Source organism: Muscardinus avellanarius, assembly GCF_963383645.1.
Source record: "Muscardinus avellanarius genome assembly, chromosome: 2".
NCBI lineage: Eukaryota > Metazoa > Chordata > Mammalia > Rodentia > Gliridae > Muscardinus > Muscardinus avellanarius.
Window position 1 is genome coordinate 171,340,548 of NC_137787.1, and position 18,274 is coordinate 171,358,821.

The 18,274-nt window shown below is 35.1% G+C and overlaps 1 protein-coding gene across 2 annotated transcripts in view; it reads right to left on the bottom strand.

Moving 5' to 3' along the window:
* Window positions 1–18,274, bottom strand: part of MYCBP2 (MYC binding protein 2) — a gene marked incomplete at both ends in the record, with an annotated part of 250,457 nt that overhangs the window by 65,332 nt on the left and 166,851 nt on the right. The window contains 4 exons of one of the 2 annotated variants that reach the window (XM_080689587.1): window positions 6,482–6,637; window positions 10,220–10,342; window positions 15,697–15,829; window positions 16,683–16,907. In XM_080689587.1, coding sequence (XP_080545713.1) covers window positions 6,482–6,637; window positions 10,220–10,342; window positions 15,697–15,829; window positions 16,683–16,907 — 637 coding nt within the window. The remainder of the gene's footprint in view (window positions 1–6,481; window positions 6,638–10,219; window positions 10,343–15,696; window positions 15,830–16,682; window positions 16,908–18,274) is intronic. The other variant, XM_080689588.1, reaches the window with a different exon arrangement.

Here is an 18,274-nt window from a genome sequence, read left to right on the forward strand (position 1 = left end):
ATGAAGAAAGATGGTAAGGAAAGGTATGATAAACACACTAGCCAACAGGAAGTGGGGGAAGGAGAGATGAAAGGTCACATCTAGTCAGGAGAAAGCAATGAACGCACTAGGTACATTGTCTTTTCACTTACAACATCAGCCTTTTCTTTGGTTTCAGTTCTAAGGATGAAGTGAATTGTCAATGGAGAAATGGTTATGAAAAAGAAAAGAGCCTGGGCCAAGGCTATCAGATGACAGGGATGATGGCTCTGCTGAGTCTAAAAATTCAGGCCCAGGACTAAAATTAAAAGGATTTGGGGCCAGGGGTGGCGGCACATGCGTGTAATCCCAGTACTTGGGAGACTGAGACAGAAAGATCACGGCTCCTGGCCAGCTTCAGCTACTTAGTGAGGCCCTTTGCAACTTAATGAGGGCTGGGGTGTAGCTGTTTCAAAATAAAAAATAAAATCGGACTGGGGATGACGCTCAGAGGTAATATGCCCCTGGGCTCAATCTTCAGTAACACACACACACACACACACACACACACACACACACACACAGATATTAAGAGTCAGAACTAATATATTGGTTATTCTGACAGATGCTATAGGTTCAAATGTAAAAAAAAAATTGAATTTAAATATTTGAATATATGTTGACCCATTATTTTTAAATTTTTGTTGAAAGTCATCATATAATTTTTCCTAGGAAGAGAAAAGGGTCTTAAAAGGTTAGTGCCACAAGGCTGGTTGGAAGAACTACACTGAACTACACAGAACTAACCTCCTCCTTAAGTGCTCCATCCACAGTTTCACAGCAGGCAAACAAACAAATGGCAAACACTGTGCTAATTTTCATCAGAAAACCTGGATTACATGCTGAGATTCATAAAATATATATAGACACTTAATCTCAAATAAGATAATCAAGTTCTTTTTTTTTTTGTGGTACTGGGGTTCCTGGAAACCCTTCTACCTCCGGGCTACATTCCCAGACCTATTTTATTTTTTTATTTGGAAACAGGGTCTCTTAAACCAGCATGGCTGGCCTCGAACCTGCGCGATCCTCCTGTCTCCGCCTCCCAAGCGCGGGGATTACAAGTGTGCGCCAACACGCCCGGCGATAATCAAGTTCTATTATGAAAATAGAACAAAAAGTAGCTAAGAAACCTCACCCCTCTACTTTTTTCTTTTTTCTGTAGTACTGGGGATTGAACCCAGGGGCTTTCTACTTGTGAGTGGATCCCTCAGACCTATTTTGTTATTTTGGAACAAGGTTTCACTAAGTTGCAAAGAGCCTCACTAAATTGCTTAGGCTGGCCATGAACTTAAATTTTCCTGTCTCAGCCTCTCAAATACTGGGATTACAGGTGTACACCACCATGCCTGGCTTCATTTATCCCTTTCCAAATTCCTACATGCAACTCATTCCACACTCAGAATAGAACGCTATCTCTCAGACTGTGACTTTTTCTACATCTTTTGAAGATTAAGAAATGTTAAGTATTTGCATCAAAAATCATGTTATGGATGAGTCAAAGAGGTCTCAGATGCACCAAGTAATCTAAAGCTAATGAGTAGCTAGAAAGAAACTTGAGCTGAAAATCCTCCCATGACTAGATCTCTACGAGCTAAATGAACCCACAGTGCTTCAGAATGTTAGTAATTCTCAAAAGGAAATAAAAATCCATGCATACAATTAAATTGAATCCCTTCCTTTAAGATTTTTTGTCTGACTTAAGAATGTGACATATATGTACAACAGATAATCTCTTAAATATTTTGACATACATTGTACATTACATATTTAAAATATATGGGAAAAACGTAAATTTACTTGAGCTATAGTTGCTAATTTTTTCCTGCCAAAAATAAAACTATTGGCCGGGCGTGGTGGCGCACGCTTGTAATCCCTGCGCTTGGGAGGCAGAGACAGGAGTATTGCGCAGGTTCGAAGCCAGCTGCGCGTGCTGACTTAGGAGACCCTGTTTCCAAATAAAAATGTAAAAATAGGTCTGGGAGTGTAGCCCGGAGGTGGAAGGGCTTCCAGGAACCCCAGTACCACCAAAAAAAAAAAAAAAAAAAAAAAAAAAAAAAAATTAGACTCTTAGAAAGGTTTAATGATAGATTAAATATAGTTATTTGGAGAATAACTTAGTTGGAAGAGCTTGTATAGAATTAAATCAGTACAAATGTAGAATTATTAGATATACCACAGAGTATACCTGTTTTTCATTACTCATTTTTTACTCTAGTAATTTAATTATTAAGAGGAGTTATTTCTCTTCTTTGAAGATGTACTTTACATAAATGCTGGCATATAGCCGGGCATAGTGCACATCTGTAATCTCAGTAGTTGGGAGCTGAGACAGGAGGATTGCAGGTTCCTGGCCAGCCTCTGCTACTTAGGCCTTCCACAACTTAGCGAAAATGTATTTAAAAATAGGGGGAAAAATAGGGTTGGGGTGTAGCTTGTAAGTAGAACGCCCCCGGGTTCAATCCCCAGTACCACAATAAAGAAACAAACAAAAACAAATAAATCCTGGAATATCAATCATAAAAATTGTAAAAAACACATGATCTCAAGTTGAGGAAGCGATAATCTTTGTTTTCTACAGGCAACAAATGGTCCTGGAAGCCTGTGACGTATGAAACATTCTCAGGAGTAATGGGAAAGAAAGTGATGCTTTCAAACAATGAGGAAAGGTAATGAAAATATGGAATATATTATCTTGTAAAAAATATATATTATTTTAGAAATATTGTTTTTAAAGCAGTCACAGATAATATTCTCCACTTTGGACCTCGGGAATTTTATTGCCAAAGTGCTTATCAATTTTATTTATTTATTTTTAATTTTTTAATTTTTTTTGGTGGTACTGGGGTTCCTGGAAGCCCTTCTACCTCCGGGCTACACTCCCAGACTCATTTTTTACTCTTGGAAACAGGGTCTCTTACGCCAGTGCGGCTGCTTCGAGCCTGCGCGATCCTCCTGTCTCCGCCTCCCAAGCGCGGGGATTACAAGCGTGTGCCACCACGCCCCGCAGTGCTTATCAATTTTTAAAACTATATAACTAATTTTGAAATAAAAATGTAATCAGTTATAGAACTGCAAAAATAAATTCTATATGCATCCTCTCCCATGCCCTTGCACATGTAAACATATGTAGTAAAACAACTTGACCTATAATATTTAGAAAATGTTTCTTTTTAAACTACTGTTAGATTTTAAGACTTAAGCCATTAAAAAGAGAAAAATAATCAACCTGAACAAAGCTAAGACTATAAGATGTTAAGAGTGTAAACAGAAATTTGAAATATGTGTATTAAAGGATAGATTGTACAGTATCTAGGCAAGGCTGAATATTTAAAACATAGCCTTTGATATCTGGTCCTACCATTTCATTAAGTATTTTTTTTTCCCCCAGTACAGTACTCAGGATTGAACTCAGGGGCATTCTACCTGTGAGCTATACCCCCAGCCCTATTTTTTTATTCTTTATTTTGAAACAGGGTCTCACTAAGTTGCAGAGGGCCTCACTAAGTAGCTGAGGCTGGTGGCAAACCTGTGATCTTCCTGTCTCAGCTTCCCTGAGATTACAAGTGTGTGTGACCATACCCAGCCACTAGGTATGTTTCTAAAATAATCTAAAAATCACTTATCTTCTCTAAGCCCTTGCCTGTTTACCTGTGAAACAGAGAATACCGACATGATCTCAAATGAGAATTCAATAAAGTATTTACATACACTGCTTAGAATATAGTGGTGACTATTAGTATAAGAAAAATTCAGTAAATATGGTCATCTACATATAAGGTTTTATTTTAAATTACAAACATAAGGCAGAATGATCCTCATTTTTATTAATCAGTATAGGGAAGTTCAGTATGCATAAGCCATACTCTTTGGTAAGATGAAACGCATGGCAAGGAAGTTCCAGAGATAATATCTTATTCAAGGAGTCTTAGCAATAAGCACTCTGCTACCCTGACTGACCTTTTCCAATGTGCTATGAAAAAACAATCCTATATCTTCTTCAAAACAATAAAACTGCCAGATTCTATTTCTTTTCATTTACACTAAGTAGATTAAGACTTCTCTTTTCTGTTAGTTGGAAGTCAAATTTCAGTAATATTTTGCTGCGGATAAGAGGTTGTGAAAGAGACCTAAGTACCTTCCACTGCTGGAGCACAGAACAGTAATGATTTAAAAAATTAGTCAATTGAGACCTATTTAGGCCATCATTTCAAATTTATTCCAAAAGGGTGGGATAAAGGAAGTGATGGTACTAATAGTCCTCATACACAATATGTATAAAATTATACAGTTTCAGTCACTTGGAAAATTATCACTAGACAATCTAATTTTATTATGCTATTATATTTCCTTTTTTTTTTCTTCCTTTTTTTTTGTGTGTGTGGTACAGGGTTCCTGGAAGCCCTTCTATCTCCGGGCTACACTCCCAGACCTATTTTTATATTTTTATTTGGAAACAGGGTCTCTTAAGCCAGCGCACATGGCTGGCTTCGAACCTGCACTATCCTCCTGTCTCTGCCTCCCAAGCACAGGGATTACAAGCGTGCGCCACCACACCTGACCTATATTTTCTTTTAAAATATTTTATTAAGTCAATTTGGTAAAATAAAAATAGTAATTATGTTTGTTGTTTTATAAAGATTTGCAAAGACCCTTTAGGTGAAACAAAATGGTCCTTATTCCTCATTTCTTTTATCTGCTATAACATCATTGTAAAACAATTTTTCTTTTAAAATCCTATTAACATGAATTTTTAAATATGAATGAACTGAAATTTTTAATATAAATTTTCAGTCTCACTGTGATGTCTTTTTTGTTTTTTCCCTTGGCTTTACCTTTAAAACTTCCTGCAACCTGGGTACATCGAAATGTAAAAATTCTGTTGTTTCATCATATTAATAAGCTAAGTTTCACCTTTCTTTTATTCTCAATGCTTATGATAGAAAAAAAAATTTCACACATGCAACACTAGTCCATTTCACCATCACTATGATTTACATATGTGAGACTATATTGCAGCAATAAAACCATATTTAAAAAAATACACATTCAAGTGAATATTATACATAAAAATATAAACTATAAATTGATAGTACTTAGATGTCCAAACTAATTCCATAAGTTAAAAATGCTTAATGTATAGTGCAAATCAAAAATGTTTAAAGTTTAGAGCCGGGCGTGGTGGCGCACGCTTCCAATCCCAGCATTTGGGAGGCCAAGACTGGAGGATCGCGGTTCGTGGACAGCTTCAGCTACTTAGTGAGGCCCTCTGCAACTTAGTGAGACCCTGTTTCAAATTAAAGAATAAAAAACAGGGCAGGGGGTGTAGCTCAGAGGTTGAATGTCCCTGGGTTCCAACCTCAGACCCCCCCCACACACAAAAATAAATACAAATAAAAATAAAAAATTAATTAATTAAAAAATGTTTAAAGTTTACAATCTTGTATATTCTTCACTTTAGGTAAATGATATAGTAATGAATAACATCATTAGCTAAATAGGTAATACCTAGTTTAAAAACAAAGCAGCTAAGCATCTCTCAGTAAGCCTAATAATAAATAGTTGCCAAAGTCTTTTTAATAGAAAAATAACTTAGGCCTGAGTGTGAATGTAGTTTATCTAAACTAAGAAGTCATGCACTTGAATCCAAACAATGTATATATAAACTGAGACTTTCATAAAATGTCTCATTCAGCTAATGTGCTTATGTGGCCAGCCTGAGAACTAAATGCTAAGAGCACGATGCTGTCACATGCAAGGAGATGTTTATGTGGAAGGCTCAGAAGGACATTAGAAGAAATTAGTACTCAGGTTAGTTTAATTTGTTTGGCTCTATTTTGTAAACCAATGTGAGTTACTATCATGGATAAAGAGCTACAGCAATCCTAGAAGGCAGAACTGGAATCACAAGATTGTTATGTTAGAAACAACAACAACAAAATGCAAAGGAAGAGATGAAATGAGAATGTGAGGAAAATTGGAAACCTAAATTGCTAAATATCAAATTCATTTAGAAGAAGCAAACATGTCTAAACAAGTACATTTTTCCATCCACTGGTGTTTGTTCTTTTAGGGCGTATCTCAAAGTAACAAAAATTCAATAAAAGGCAATAAAGATAACCATCCCTATAACTGCAGCTTACCATAGTAATGCCTATTATAAAAGAAAACTTGAAATAAAAAATGATTTTCCTAACACTTTTTATGGTACATATTTAATTACAATTAGAACAGATAGTACAATAATCATCTTTTAGTTTAACTTTAAGTGTGATTAAAAACAAATGTCTTAGCTGCAGAATATCTTTGCTCAGAATAGCTTAAATTCTTCAAAAACTGGGAGGGGATAATAGCCTAATTAAATAAAACCAGTCAAGTGAGTTGAAACCTAATTTGACTGATAAACAACTCAGAAGAAAGCTTCAGAAATGCTTGATATGGCAAGTAAGGCTGACAGACTTACTCTGAAGCTGAGGCTGCTGGAAGGAAAGGGGCTGTCCGAACACAAATGGGCTGTGGACTAGGGAAGAGGGAGGCTTTGCAGCTTGATCAAAGATGGAAGGAGCTGGGAGATTGGGCCTTGACTGAATGGAATTCAATATGGCACTCAGCTGGTCACCTGCAGTGGGCAAGACAGTCAAAACTACAACTTGTTATTCATTAACATCCAAAACTGCAAAGTAAATGGTGCTTTATGACATTCAGATAAGTTTTACATTAAATAAAGCTATGCCAATTTGAAAAGGTCTGGAAGTTGGTGATAATTATCCTCAAATTAGTAGTCCGATTTTGCACTGTTTTCTTTTTTAATGAAAGTACTCTACCAATTCTCTATAGCAACCCAACTATGAAAATAAATTCACATATGACATTTCCCATCATTTATGGGAGACTAAGGAATCTATAATAAGTTGCTTTGTTATTATATATATATATATATATATATATATATATATAATGAAGACCTAAGTACTATCAGTGATGTCTTCTCCACAGTGCCCCAAAATAACTAATACCAACTTGCTTATCTGTGGTATATTTCATGCAGAAAATAAACACAGCATGATTAGTTACTCTTTAAGATGTATACTTGAAGGGGACAAAATATATGGTATTAACTCAGCAATATAATTGCATTATAGTTATAAATCAATATTTTCTTTCTTTAAAGTTTTACCACCAGAACATTTCTAATTTTGAAGATAAGAATATTTTTGCTTAGATAGACAATAAAAAAATCAGTAACTCCTTTAAGGCAAAAATGAATATAAAGCCAGGCATGGTGCGAATGCCTGTAATCCCAGTACTTGGGTGGCTGAGATAGGAGGATCACAGTTTCAAAGTCAGCCTTGGCAACTGAGTGAGGCTCTTAGCCACCGAGTAAGATTGTTTCCAAAGAAATAAAAATCAGGTTGGGGGTATAGCTTGGAAGTAGAATGCTTCTGGGTTCAACCTCTAGTACCACAAAAGAAAAAAAAAATACATATAAACTACCTAATTTGAATTGTGCTCCAAATTTGACTTTTCCCCTTATAAGTACAAAAGATGTTAAGAATATTTTTAAATATATGAAATAATGGAATAATATAATTAGATATATAACTTCTTTGTGGAACATACATGTATTAAATAGTTTAAATGATGAGGGAAAAGTTCCAATTTTCTGACTAGCTGATGTAGAAAAAAAAAAATAATACATTTTTTACATTTCCCCCAAATATAGTAAAGTTTCATAAGTGAAAAATCAACTGAAGCAGCACGGAGGGGTAGATTTATATGGGAAGATCTGTGTACGTAACTGCACATATTCACTTACTATTTATTTGTTTATTTACTTAGTGGTACTAAACCCAAGAGCACTATACCTCGGAGCTACAATCCCAGCCCGTTTTATTTGTTGTTTTGAAACAAGGTCTCAATCTGTTGCTGAGAATCCTACTAAGTTGCTAAGGCTGGTTCTGATCCTGAGACCCTCCTGTCTCAGCCTCTCAACTATTGAGATTATAGGCATGCACCACCATACCTGGCTATGTCTTTAGTTATTTTTTTATTCTTTTTTATTTTTTATCTTATCTGTAGTAAATTTATATTTATATTTCCCCAGGTACTGGGGAAAGCTGGGATTACAAGCGTGCACCACCATGCCTAGCTATATGCCTTTTTTCTTTTTAAATAAATAAATGCTGTAATTATAAAAGATACTTCATAGATTATGGAGAAAATACTGTTTTAAGAAAAATACTTTTGCAAAACAATGATCTTGGACAGTATAAAGAGTTAACGAAAATAGGAACTTCTTTAAAGATAATAAAGGTTAGATATACTTCATCAAGTTTAAGCTTCTTAATGTTTGCCTTTGTTCCATCTAATATTTAAAATGCCTATTAACAAGGTCAGGCTATTTTTGAGCAATATTCACAAAATCACATTTTAAAAAAGAAATACTTGTTTCTATTTAATAACAAGTGTTCTCAGCAAATATTTGTCCTTTAAAAACTGATTTTATGATGCTTTAATAATGTATAGCTTACATCCTGACTTATAGTAGTGATAGTCATCAGTACAACAACTGAGTTGAAGATTAAAAGCATAACAATGCATGCATTTAGAACAGATTATCATATAAGTACAGCAGCAGTAAGTAAACATTTCAGAACTGATGGCAGCAGGGAGAAGGAAACACGAGGGAAGCACCACCGGCCTTCACCTGCAGGAGCACAACTGCCAGCCTGAGCTGAAGCCAGCAGCACAAGTGCGCAGGCAGGCAGGCAGCCGCACGGGATCAACTAAGCCACGTGAGTAAAAAGGAGAGCTACTGAAGTCTTTTGTGAAAAGCAGCAGTCAAGAAACCCAAAAGAAAGTGGGATTTTACAAACTGAATATTTCCTTTTTGTGTGTGTGTGGTAATGGGGATGGAACCCAGGGGCATTCTACCTCCGAGCTCCACCCTCAGCCCTATTTTTTATTCTTTATTTTCAAACAGGGTTTTGCTAAGTTGCAGATGGCCTCAGTAAGTAGCTGAGGCTGGTCACAAACCTGTGCTCCTCCCGTCTCAGCCTCCCAGGTATGGGATTACCAGTGTACGCAATCACAGCCGGCCAAACTGAATATTTTGATGTCATTTATCATTGCATTTTCTCAATTGCTCAGAGTTTTAAGTATGAACACACATTGTCCCTTAAAATCAAGTCTTGTGAGTTATTTAAGTAAAGCTAAATAACTTTCCCTGTGGGCTACTTTCTCCTTCCTACCATCATATAACTGTATGTTCCCTCCTGATAATATGGCGGAGTTTATTAGAGTTGAGATCAGGAATATGAGAGAACTGGAGTATTTCTGAGTTTACTCATAAATTCTGGATAAATTTCAGGTATAAATAAATTATTCTATAACTGTCTGGATTGCCCATGATGCTGGTCTCTTCATGGTGCTGCTAAAACAACTGTATACATTTTATATGCAATGGTTTAAGACTCTGGCTTTTCTTTTAATTTATAATTTTTGATTTGATTATATATATACCCAACTCAAGTATTATATTTCATATAATCCTAAATCAAATAAGATAACCAATTTAGACATTTAAAAACCATACAAACTTAATAATGCTCATGTGTATTCCTTAAAAGTAGTATTTTGATTTTTTTTTTGACGGGTCTGGGGATGGAACCCAGGGGCATTCTACCTCCGAGCTACACCTCCTGCCCTATTTTTATTCTTTATTTTGAAACCGGTTCTCATTGAGTTGCAGAGGACCTCACTAAGTAGCTGAGGCTGTCCACAAACAACTATCCTCCAGGTCTCAGCCTCCCGAATGCTGGGATTACAAGCGTGCGCTACCACGCCCGGCTCTAGTATTTTGATTTTAAATAGATCATTTAAGCGAATTGTTGTTAACATTATTTTCCTAATAATAAGTACATGGCAAAAGTGATAGTTATTTTACTAGAAGTAGTGATACAGAGTACTTACATTATAAATAAAAAATTAGTGCCTTTAAGACAAAAAATAAGCAAGAACTCCCATAAAAATAAGCCAAAACAGGCAATAACAATGTAAAGACCACCTCTAAAAACATTTTGAGCATAAATTTTAATTTTAAAGACTTGCAGTAAATAGCAAAATAAATAATTACATAAACGTATAAAGCAACAAAAACATCAGTGTTAGATAAGTAAAAGACTGACTTTCAAACACCTACCTTTATTATTTCCAAGTCCATAATCAAATCCCTGGGCACTGCAACTTGCCCCTTTATTAAACGCTTGCATTGAGAAAGGGCTTGGAGGAGGTGTTTGAGAATTTTGATCCAGGAGAACTTGTTCTACAACAAAAGCCACAGCTGTAACATTAGTCTCTTATGTGTCAGTCCCTATTCATACAATGGAGAGAGAAAACTGTAAGAAAGATTTTATGAAGAATTTTTATGAAGATTAGAGTTAAAATGACCCCACAATTAGATTTGGTAAGTCTAAATTCAAATTAGGCCAGTTTAATACTGGCAAAATAAATGATAAGTCTTTATTTTCACTCATCAAATATACAGTGAAATATAGAAATCGGAGGTATGGCTCTTACAGAGACGATATACTTTCACAGTGGCAGCAAGGATACATCGTTGAATGTATACTAATATTTCTGCACAATAAGGACTTATAATTGTAAACAATTTATATAAAGACATTTCACAAAACAAAAATGCATATCCTATAAACTAGAAATCTAAGGAATTTTGAATAGACATTTAAATAAAACAAAAAATCTTGAAAATGTCTGAATGTTAAGTACCAAAAAGAATTTTCACTTGTAAAATATTTTAAATTATATATGCAAAAAATTATAGAAAATATTAATTTTTAACTTATTTTACTTATTACACAGAAGATATTTCCCCTAAAGGAAAGGACAAAAACTCAAGTTACATAATCAGTACCTAATTTAGTTCAACAAATGTGTCAGAACTCTTAATTCAAGAAGAAAATGGTAAATAGTTTATCTAGGTTACAAATTACAAGACGCAACCTATAAAATAGGTCAGTTATTCCCCTATGAATAATCAAGTGGCTCTAAGATTCTGTATGATATAATACTAAAAACACAAATATTGTACTATGGTTAAATAGCCTTAATAATGCCAGCTAAAAGAGGGCAAAGTAAAATCTGCCAATTTCAAGGGAATAGGGAAGTCAGATGTGGTGAGGCATTCCTGTAATCCCAGTATTTGGAAGGCAGAGACAGAAGGATCACAGGTTATTTAGGCCAGTCTAAGCATCTTAGTGAGACTGTATAAAAAAATTTTAAAAAGGGCTGGTAGTGTAGCTCAGAGGTAGAATGCCCCTGGGGTTTAATCCCCAGTAGCGTCTTCCTAAAGCTCCAACATTATAAAAACTGAAATGTTTTATATATCTTAAAAAAAACAAGCCAGGCGTGGTGGTGCACACTTGTAACCCTAGTACTTGAGAGGCTGAGACAGGAGGATAACTGGTTTGCAAACAGTCACAGCTACTTAGTGAGGCTCTCTGCAACTTAGTGAGACCTTGTTTCAAATAAAGAATAAAGCCAGGCGTGGTGGCGCACGCTTGTAATCCCCACGCTTGGGAGGCAGAGACAGGAGGATCGAGCAGGTTTGAAGTTAGCCTTGCTGGCTTAAGAGACCCTGTTTCAAAAAAAAAAAAAAATATATATATATATATATAAAATTAGGTCTGGGAGTGTAGCCTGGAGGCAGAAGGGTTTCCAGGAACCCCAGTACCATCAAAATAAATAAACAAACAAACAAACAAAGAATAAAAAACAGGGCTGGGGATGTAGCTTGGAGGTATAATACTCCTGGGTTCATTCCATCGTCAGTTCCAAAAAATGACAAACAACCTTTAAGCAGAATACAACTAGATGAATGTGCTGGAATGTTTTCTTCCTTCTTGGAAACTGGAGTTCTGCTCCACCAGTTGTACTCTATGTTCTAGCCCTTTAAAGCACTTGTAGACTTTTACAGACAACCAAGCCTAGTAATTCCCTGAGGCAATAGTTTTCAGTCTAAGATATGTCAGCAGTGGAGTATTTTTCTTGGATAACATCCAGGAACAGAAGATAGCATCTCTCTCCACCTCTAGACTCAGAATGGTCTAGCACCCAAAGTGAAGTCTGTTTTTATGATAGTAATAACTGTGCCAATCAGCTTCATCTACTGCTCTAAGAGGTCAATACAGAACTTTTACAAAGAGAGAAGCTTTTGTTTTACCCTCATTACTTCATATAAATGATCAGAGTGCTAAAAGCCTCTTATTTCAACATAAAACCAAGTTATACATCGATACTGATGAGCAGATATTTTGGGTACCAGAGCAACTAATCTTCATGATTTCCAAGTGCTACCAGCATATCTACTTCCTTCGTACACCCAAGGATTTGTGTTAGAATCTTAAAGGTTACATTATGATTAAATGCACCTGTGTACTTACCTACTTATCTAGATGCACACCAAAACAGCAAAGGGTGATTAACTGATTACATAGAAATTTAAACTTTTCTTACATTTGTTAGGGTTGAAAACTACCTCAACAAAAATGATATCTAACTTAAGTATTTTATCTCTGAGAATGTTTATGAGACACATGTTCCCTTGTTAAACTTGTCCCTTAGTATGGAGGGCATTTTACATTTTAACAACAACACCCAAGCATACCATCTGCTAGCTATGTATGTTACGTTCTCATTTAGTCTTCATATAAGGTTGAATAAATGAGAAAACGAAGGTACAGAGGTACTAGGTTAACTTAGCCAAGGTTGCACAACTAAGAAGTTACTGAGCTGGAATCAGTATCCTGGCAGTCTAGTTTCAGACTGAATCCTACACATTTTGCTACACTGCTAGTTAAAGTTAGCAAGATGTGTGCATGTATGCCTCTACCATTCTGTACCTCATAATGATGTATTATTATAATGCAACAATAAGTTAAAAAAAGAAAGAAAAAGTTATTAGGCTTATAGGTCCTTTTAGTGTTACCTAAGCCATTATCACATTATTTAACTGAATCATTTAGAAAGTTGACTTCATTTTAGGTATTTTCATTTACCTGAATAGGGAAAAAGAAAAATGTTAAAAATACTTGAGCTGGGCGTGGTGGCGCACACTTGTAATCCCCGTGCTTGGGAGGCGGAGACAGGAGGATCGCATAGGTTCAAAGCCAGCCTTGCTGCCTTAAGAGACCCTCTTTCCAAATAAAAATATAAAAATAGGTCTGAGAGTGTAGCCCAGAGGTAGAAGGGCTTCCAGGGACCCCAATACCACCAAAATAAATAAATAAATAAATAAACAAATAAATAAAAGTTAAAAAAAATACTTGAATAGAAACTAAAGAAAATATCTAAAAATTTATAGTAAAAACACATAAGTAACATATAGTAAATTCCTAGTAAATAAGATTATTTTGTAAATGTCTGATTTATATCAGAGGTATTTTCTCTTTAAAAGTAGAATGATGAATAATTCTGTCATCTCAGAACATTTTACAACAGCATCATCTGACTAAAAAATGTTTATTTAGCTGGGCATGGTGGCACGTGCTTGTAATCCCTGCGCTTGGGAGGCAGAGACAGGAGGATCGCGCTGGTTCGAAGCCAGCCGCGCGCGCTGGCTTAGGAGACCCTGTTTCCAAATATAAAGTGTAAAAATAGGTCTGGGAGTGTAGCCCGGAGTTAGAAAGGCTTCCAGAAACACCAGTACCACCAAAAAAAAAAAAAAAAAAAAAAGTTTATTTGGTTAAAAATAAAAGGAAAAATTAGGTTTTTAAAATTTTCAATGTATGGCATGGTGTAATGAGCAGACTATTAATTTAACTATTTTTGTAGTATTAGGGATTGAATCAAGAGTTATAACGCTACCTCCAAGCTCATGTATTTTATAATTCATGTAATTTACAAATCAATATTAATAGTTGCAAGATTTTTAAACCCTTAGTCTTGATTACACTTAAACATGAAAGCCTCTTTAAGAGAGGTATATCCCCAGCCCGATTTTACTTTCAATTTGTAACAGGGTCTCACTAAGTTGTTAAGGCTGGCCCCAAACCTGAAACCAATCTCAGCCTCTCAAGTACTGGGATTACAGGCAAGTGCTACCATGCCTGGCAGAATTTAAATATTAATGAGGATTTTGGATGCTACATCTGCCATATAACCAGCTATAAAATCACAGAAAAGTTACTTTAAATAATTACCTCAGAAGACTTGTGTGGAAGAAAAAAAAGGAGGTAAATACCTACATGTACTGTATAATTCATGCAAAGGCAAAATCTTTTTTGAATATCTTTATACTTATGACCATATTTCCTCTTGGATATAATGAGCGTTAAAAACTTATTAATTCTGGATAGAGAAGAATTTTCTCTTATTTACCTCACCTTATACTATATATTTAGAATGTGACAGAAAACTTTAGTTCATTTGTATCAAAACTATCATTTTTATTTTTCAACTTGCATTTAAAAGACATTGTAAGCAACTAATTACTATGTGTCAAAACTGTTTAAGAACTAGAAGTACAAAGATAAAAACACTGTGACTGTCTACAAAGGGACTCACAATCTGGGTGTGGGAAAATGAAAATTAACTATAAACCAGGCACACGCTTGTAATCCCAGTACTTGAGAGGCTGAGAAAGGAGGATTGCAGGTTCATAGACAGACTTAGTTTCTTAGTGAGCCCCTGTTTCAAAAATAAATAATAAAAAATAGGGCTAGGAGTATACTCAGAGGTAGAATGCCCCAGTACCAAAGGAAGAAAGACAGAAAGACAGAAGGAAGAAAGGAAAGAAGGAAGGTTATCTTCAGTATAATATTATCAGTTTTGTTCTCATGGTGAATACAGTTCTTAAGGAACACGGAATTCTTGGCACTGTGAGGATTAAAGCTTAGCCGGGTGTGGTGGAGCAAGTGTGTAATCCCAGTGCTTGGGAGGCGGAGACAGGAGGATCACTCAGGTTCAAAGCCAGCCTCGCTGGCTTAAGAGACCCTGTTTCCAAATAAAAACTATAAAATAGGTCTGGGAGTGTAGCCTGGAGGTAGAAGGGTTTCCAGGAACCCCAGTACCATAAAAAAAAAAAAAAGCTTCACATAAGTGATGATATTGTCTGAACTATAAAAAATAAATTGTTGCCACCAAGAGAATATAGGACAAAAAAGAAAAATTATATTGAGATCAATGTTGAAGAAAGGAAGCTGAAAGTCTAATAACAAAATAGGAAATCTCCAAAACATGTTATGCATTAATTCAATGTTCTGTCCCTAAGATAAAATCCAACTGAATGAAGTTGCCTGGGAAAAGTATTGTGATTGGTGGTTTAAAAAACTAAGTTTCCAATGCATGGTAGAAAGGATAAAATATCCAGTCATGGACTTGCACAGGAGACGGAGGCATACAAATTGATATTAATAAAGTTGAAAGCATTTTTTTTTATAAACATGGACTCACATGCTTCCAATTTTCTTCCTTCATGGGCACTCATTTAGTTCTCATGCATTTTACAAACCAATTTAAAGAGTTTCAAGATTTTTAAACCTTAGTTTTCTTTTACTTACACAGAAAAGCCTCTTTTAGACAGACGCAATGCATTAATAAACATTAACTTATATATTTCAAAGGTTAATAAAAATAAATCACAAATTTAAGCCAACTTGCCATCTTCATGCCGGAGGTACTGGTTTCCGCCTCTGTCTCTAGCTAAGGACCAGGCCTCTCCTTCATCACTCTCACAGAACTCTACCATGCTGTTCTTATCCAGCTGCACCCATGAACCTTCAGAATTGGTTACCTGGCACATAACAAAAAGCAGGGTTGATTGGCTGGATTCTTTCAGGGAACTCCGGATGAAAACCAGTATAAAGCTTAAGTGTGTTCTGAACAGTGTGATCATTCCAATACATTTCTACCATGAAATTAGTTTCTGAAATTAAGACCACAGCCTGAGGTAAGACAGAAATCAATAAGAAGTTCTTTAAAACACTACTTATTTAAGCCTTTGGTTACAATATTTTAAGGCACAAAGAGAATCCCTAAGCCATTTTAAGTGATACCCAAACATGTGACTGTTTTTAACCTCAAATGTCCTAACACAGTATACTTGCTATTATTTAGCTTGGTAGTACCCAGAGCGCAAATTGAAAATGACCCTGACACTGAGAAATAGCATGACACACTACATCTTCAAGCTTATCAGCTGTGGCAAATGCCACAGTGGCCTAAAGAATCATTTTATTTGCTCAGGACTTCAGTGAGACCTATGAACAAGAACAAAGAAACAAAACTTTTGCATATGATCACATCTCCATACCAATTCACATGAAATAGAAGTTCTGATAATTCATACAGTATAGTGTAGTTGTAATAACAAAAAGATATATGCAAATATCAAGCATTTATACAAACAATACGAAGTATATATTAAGATAAACATTATTATATTCACAGGATAATTATGAGAATAAAATTATTAGAAAAGAGTAAAGAAAAATTAGTTAGTATTTCCAATACAAGTAAAGATCAAGAACATTAACATTAAGAAACCCAAGATGGAAATGACAACCTATGGAAGAAAGAGATGCTTGGGTTGTACTACATTAAAAATGAATGTATCTTAGAAGTCATGAAGCTACAAGAATCCATACCTCTCCCACTGCTTTGACTTTGTTTCCCAGAACTAACATTCCAATTGGGATACCTCTAAGGTTAGGGCAGCTTCTGATGTTGTGACCTGAAGGTCCCGTCTTCACTACCTTGTACATGCCGGGCCCTCCTCGCAAGAACGGCATATCTTGTTCTTGCATTGTTGCTTCCTGTGGGCAGCAGGAGTTTATGTCTTTGAAAAAGTCATCAGTATTAGTTTTAGGTTCCTGAAAAGTTGAATAAGAAAAGAATGAATAAAATACAATCTATTATCATTTTAATCCTCCTATTAATAGATTAATAGATTTCATAACAAGTCTATAATATTGACAGTTAAGAAAGAATATATATCTAGAGTTAACTGAAATATTAGTCAACACCACCAGTACAGAACCTTTTAATTTTTTAACAGTGAAAGATATTTAGAATAAATCTGAAGAGAAGAAAATACAGAATGACTGAGTATCTTTGGATTTTGCAAAAACTACAATTTGAGAAATACAGTAGTTCTTGATTCTCATTTCATTTTTAAATGAAATATTTAAAAGATGAAATAGAAGTAATTTACTACATGAACCATAATGAATAGTTCTGAATCATTATCACAAAATTAGTATATCTTGTTTTTTGGGGGAAAAAGTATAAATAATTCATTTTCTCCCACTTTGTAATAATCATCTACAGATAGAGGAAGTAGATATAAAGATTGAATACACTATCAACAGAGGTAGCAATGATAAAAATATACACAAAATATAGTCACAGCTTAATATTTGCTACTTAAAAATAGGAATGTTTACAAGTTAACTGACTTTCTTAGCATGCTACATATGAAAATGTCTTTCTAGTTAGACCTTTACTATGAAGTAATGAACTATTGCTTTAACAGAAAAAAAAATGTATTTTTGTGAAGAGGAGAGATTAGTATTAAAGATGTATTTTTAAGTAAATAAGATGCATTTGAACTTGTTACTGAAAATCAATTTTTAAACTCAAAGAATTTTTCTATACTTTCTATTGACTCTGTTGTGATGGACTGCCTCCTAACAATAAAAGAAAATAGTAATCTCTACGTATTTTCTCTTCTCAACTAAATGTTAATGAGTATCACACACAGAGTTTGTCTATTGCCCTTGTTGCTCTATTTTTTTGGTACTGAGGATGGAACCCAGGGACATTCTACCTCCAAGGTACATCCTCATCCCTATGTTTTATTCTTTGTTTAGAAACGGAGTCTCACTGAGTTGCCAAGGGCCTCACTAAGCTCACTCAGTAGTAGAGGCTCTCCACGAACCCCCATCCTCCCATTTCAGCCTCCTGAATCCTGAGATTGAAGCGTGCATCGCCACGCCCAGCTCATTATTGCTCTTTTAAAACAACCTTAAAATTGAACTTTTATATGTAGTAATATGAACTCTACGAATTATATTCAAATAGAGTAAAAGATAACCAAAATGGGATACTCATTCAAAGTTAGAAGTAATTTTTAATAATGAGTAGAATAAAAATGTTATTAGACTTTCAGGTTTCTTTCTTCAACATTGATCTCAATATAATTTTTCTTTTTTGTCCTATATTTTCTTGGTGGCAACAA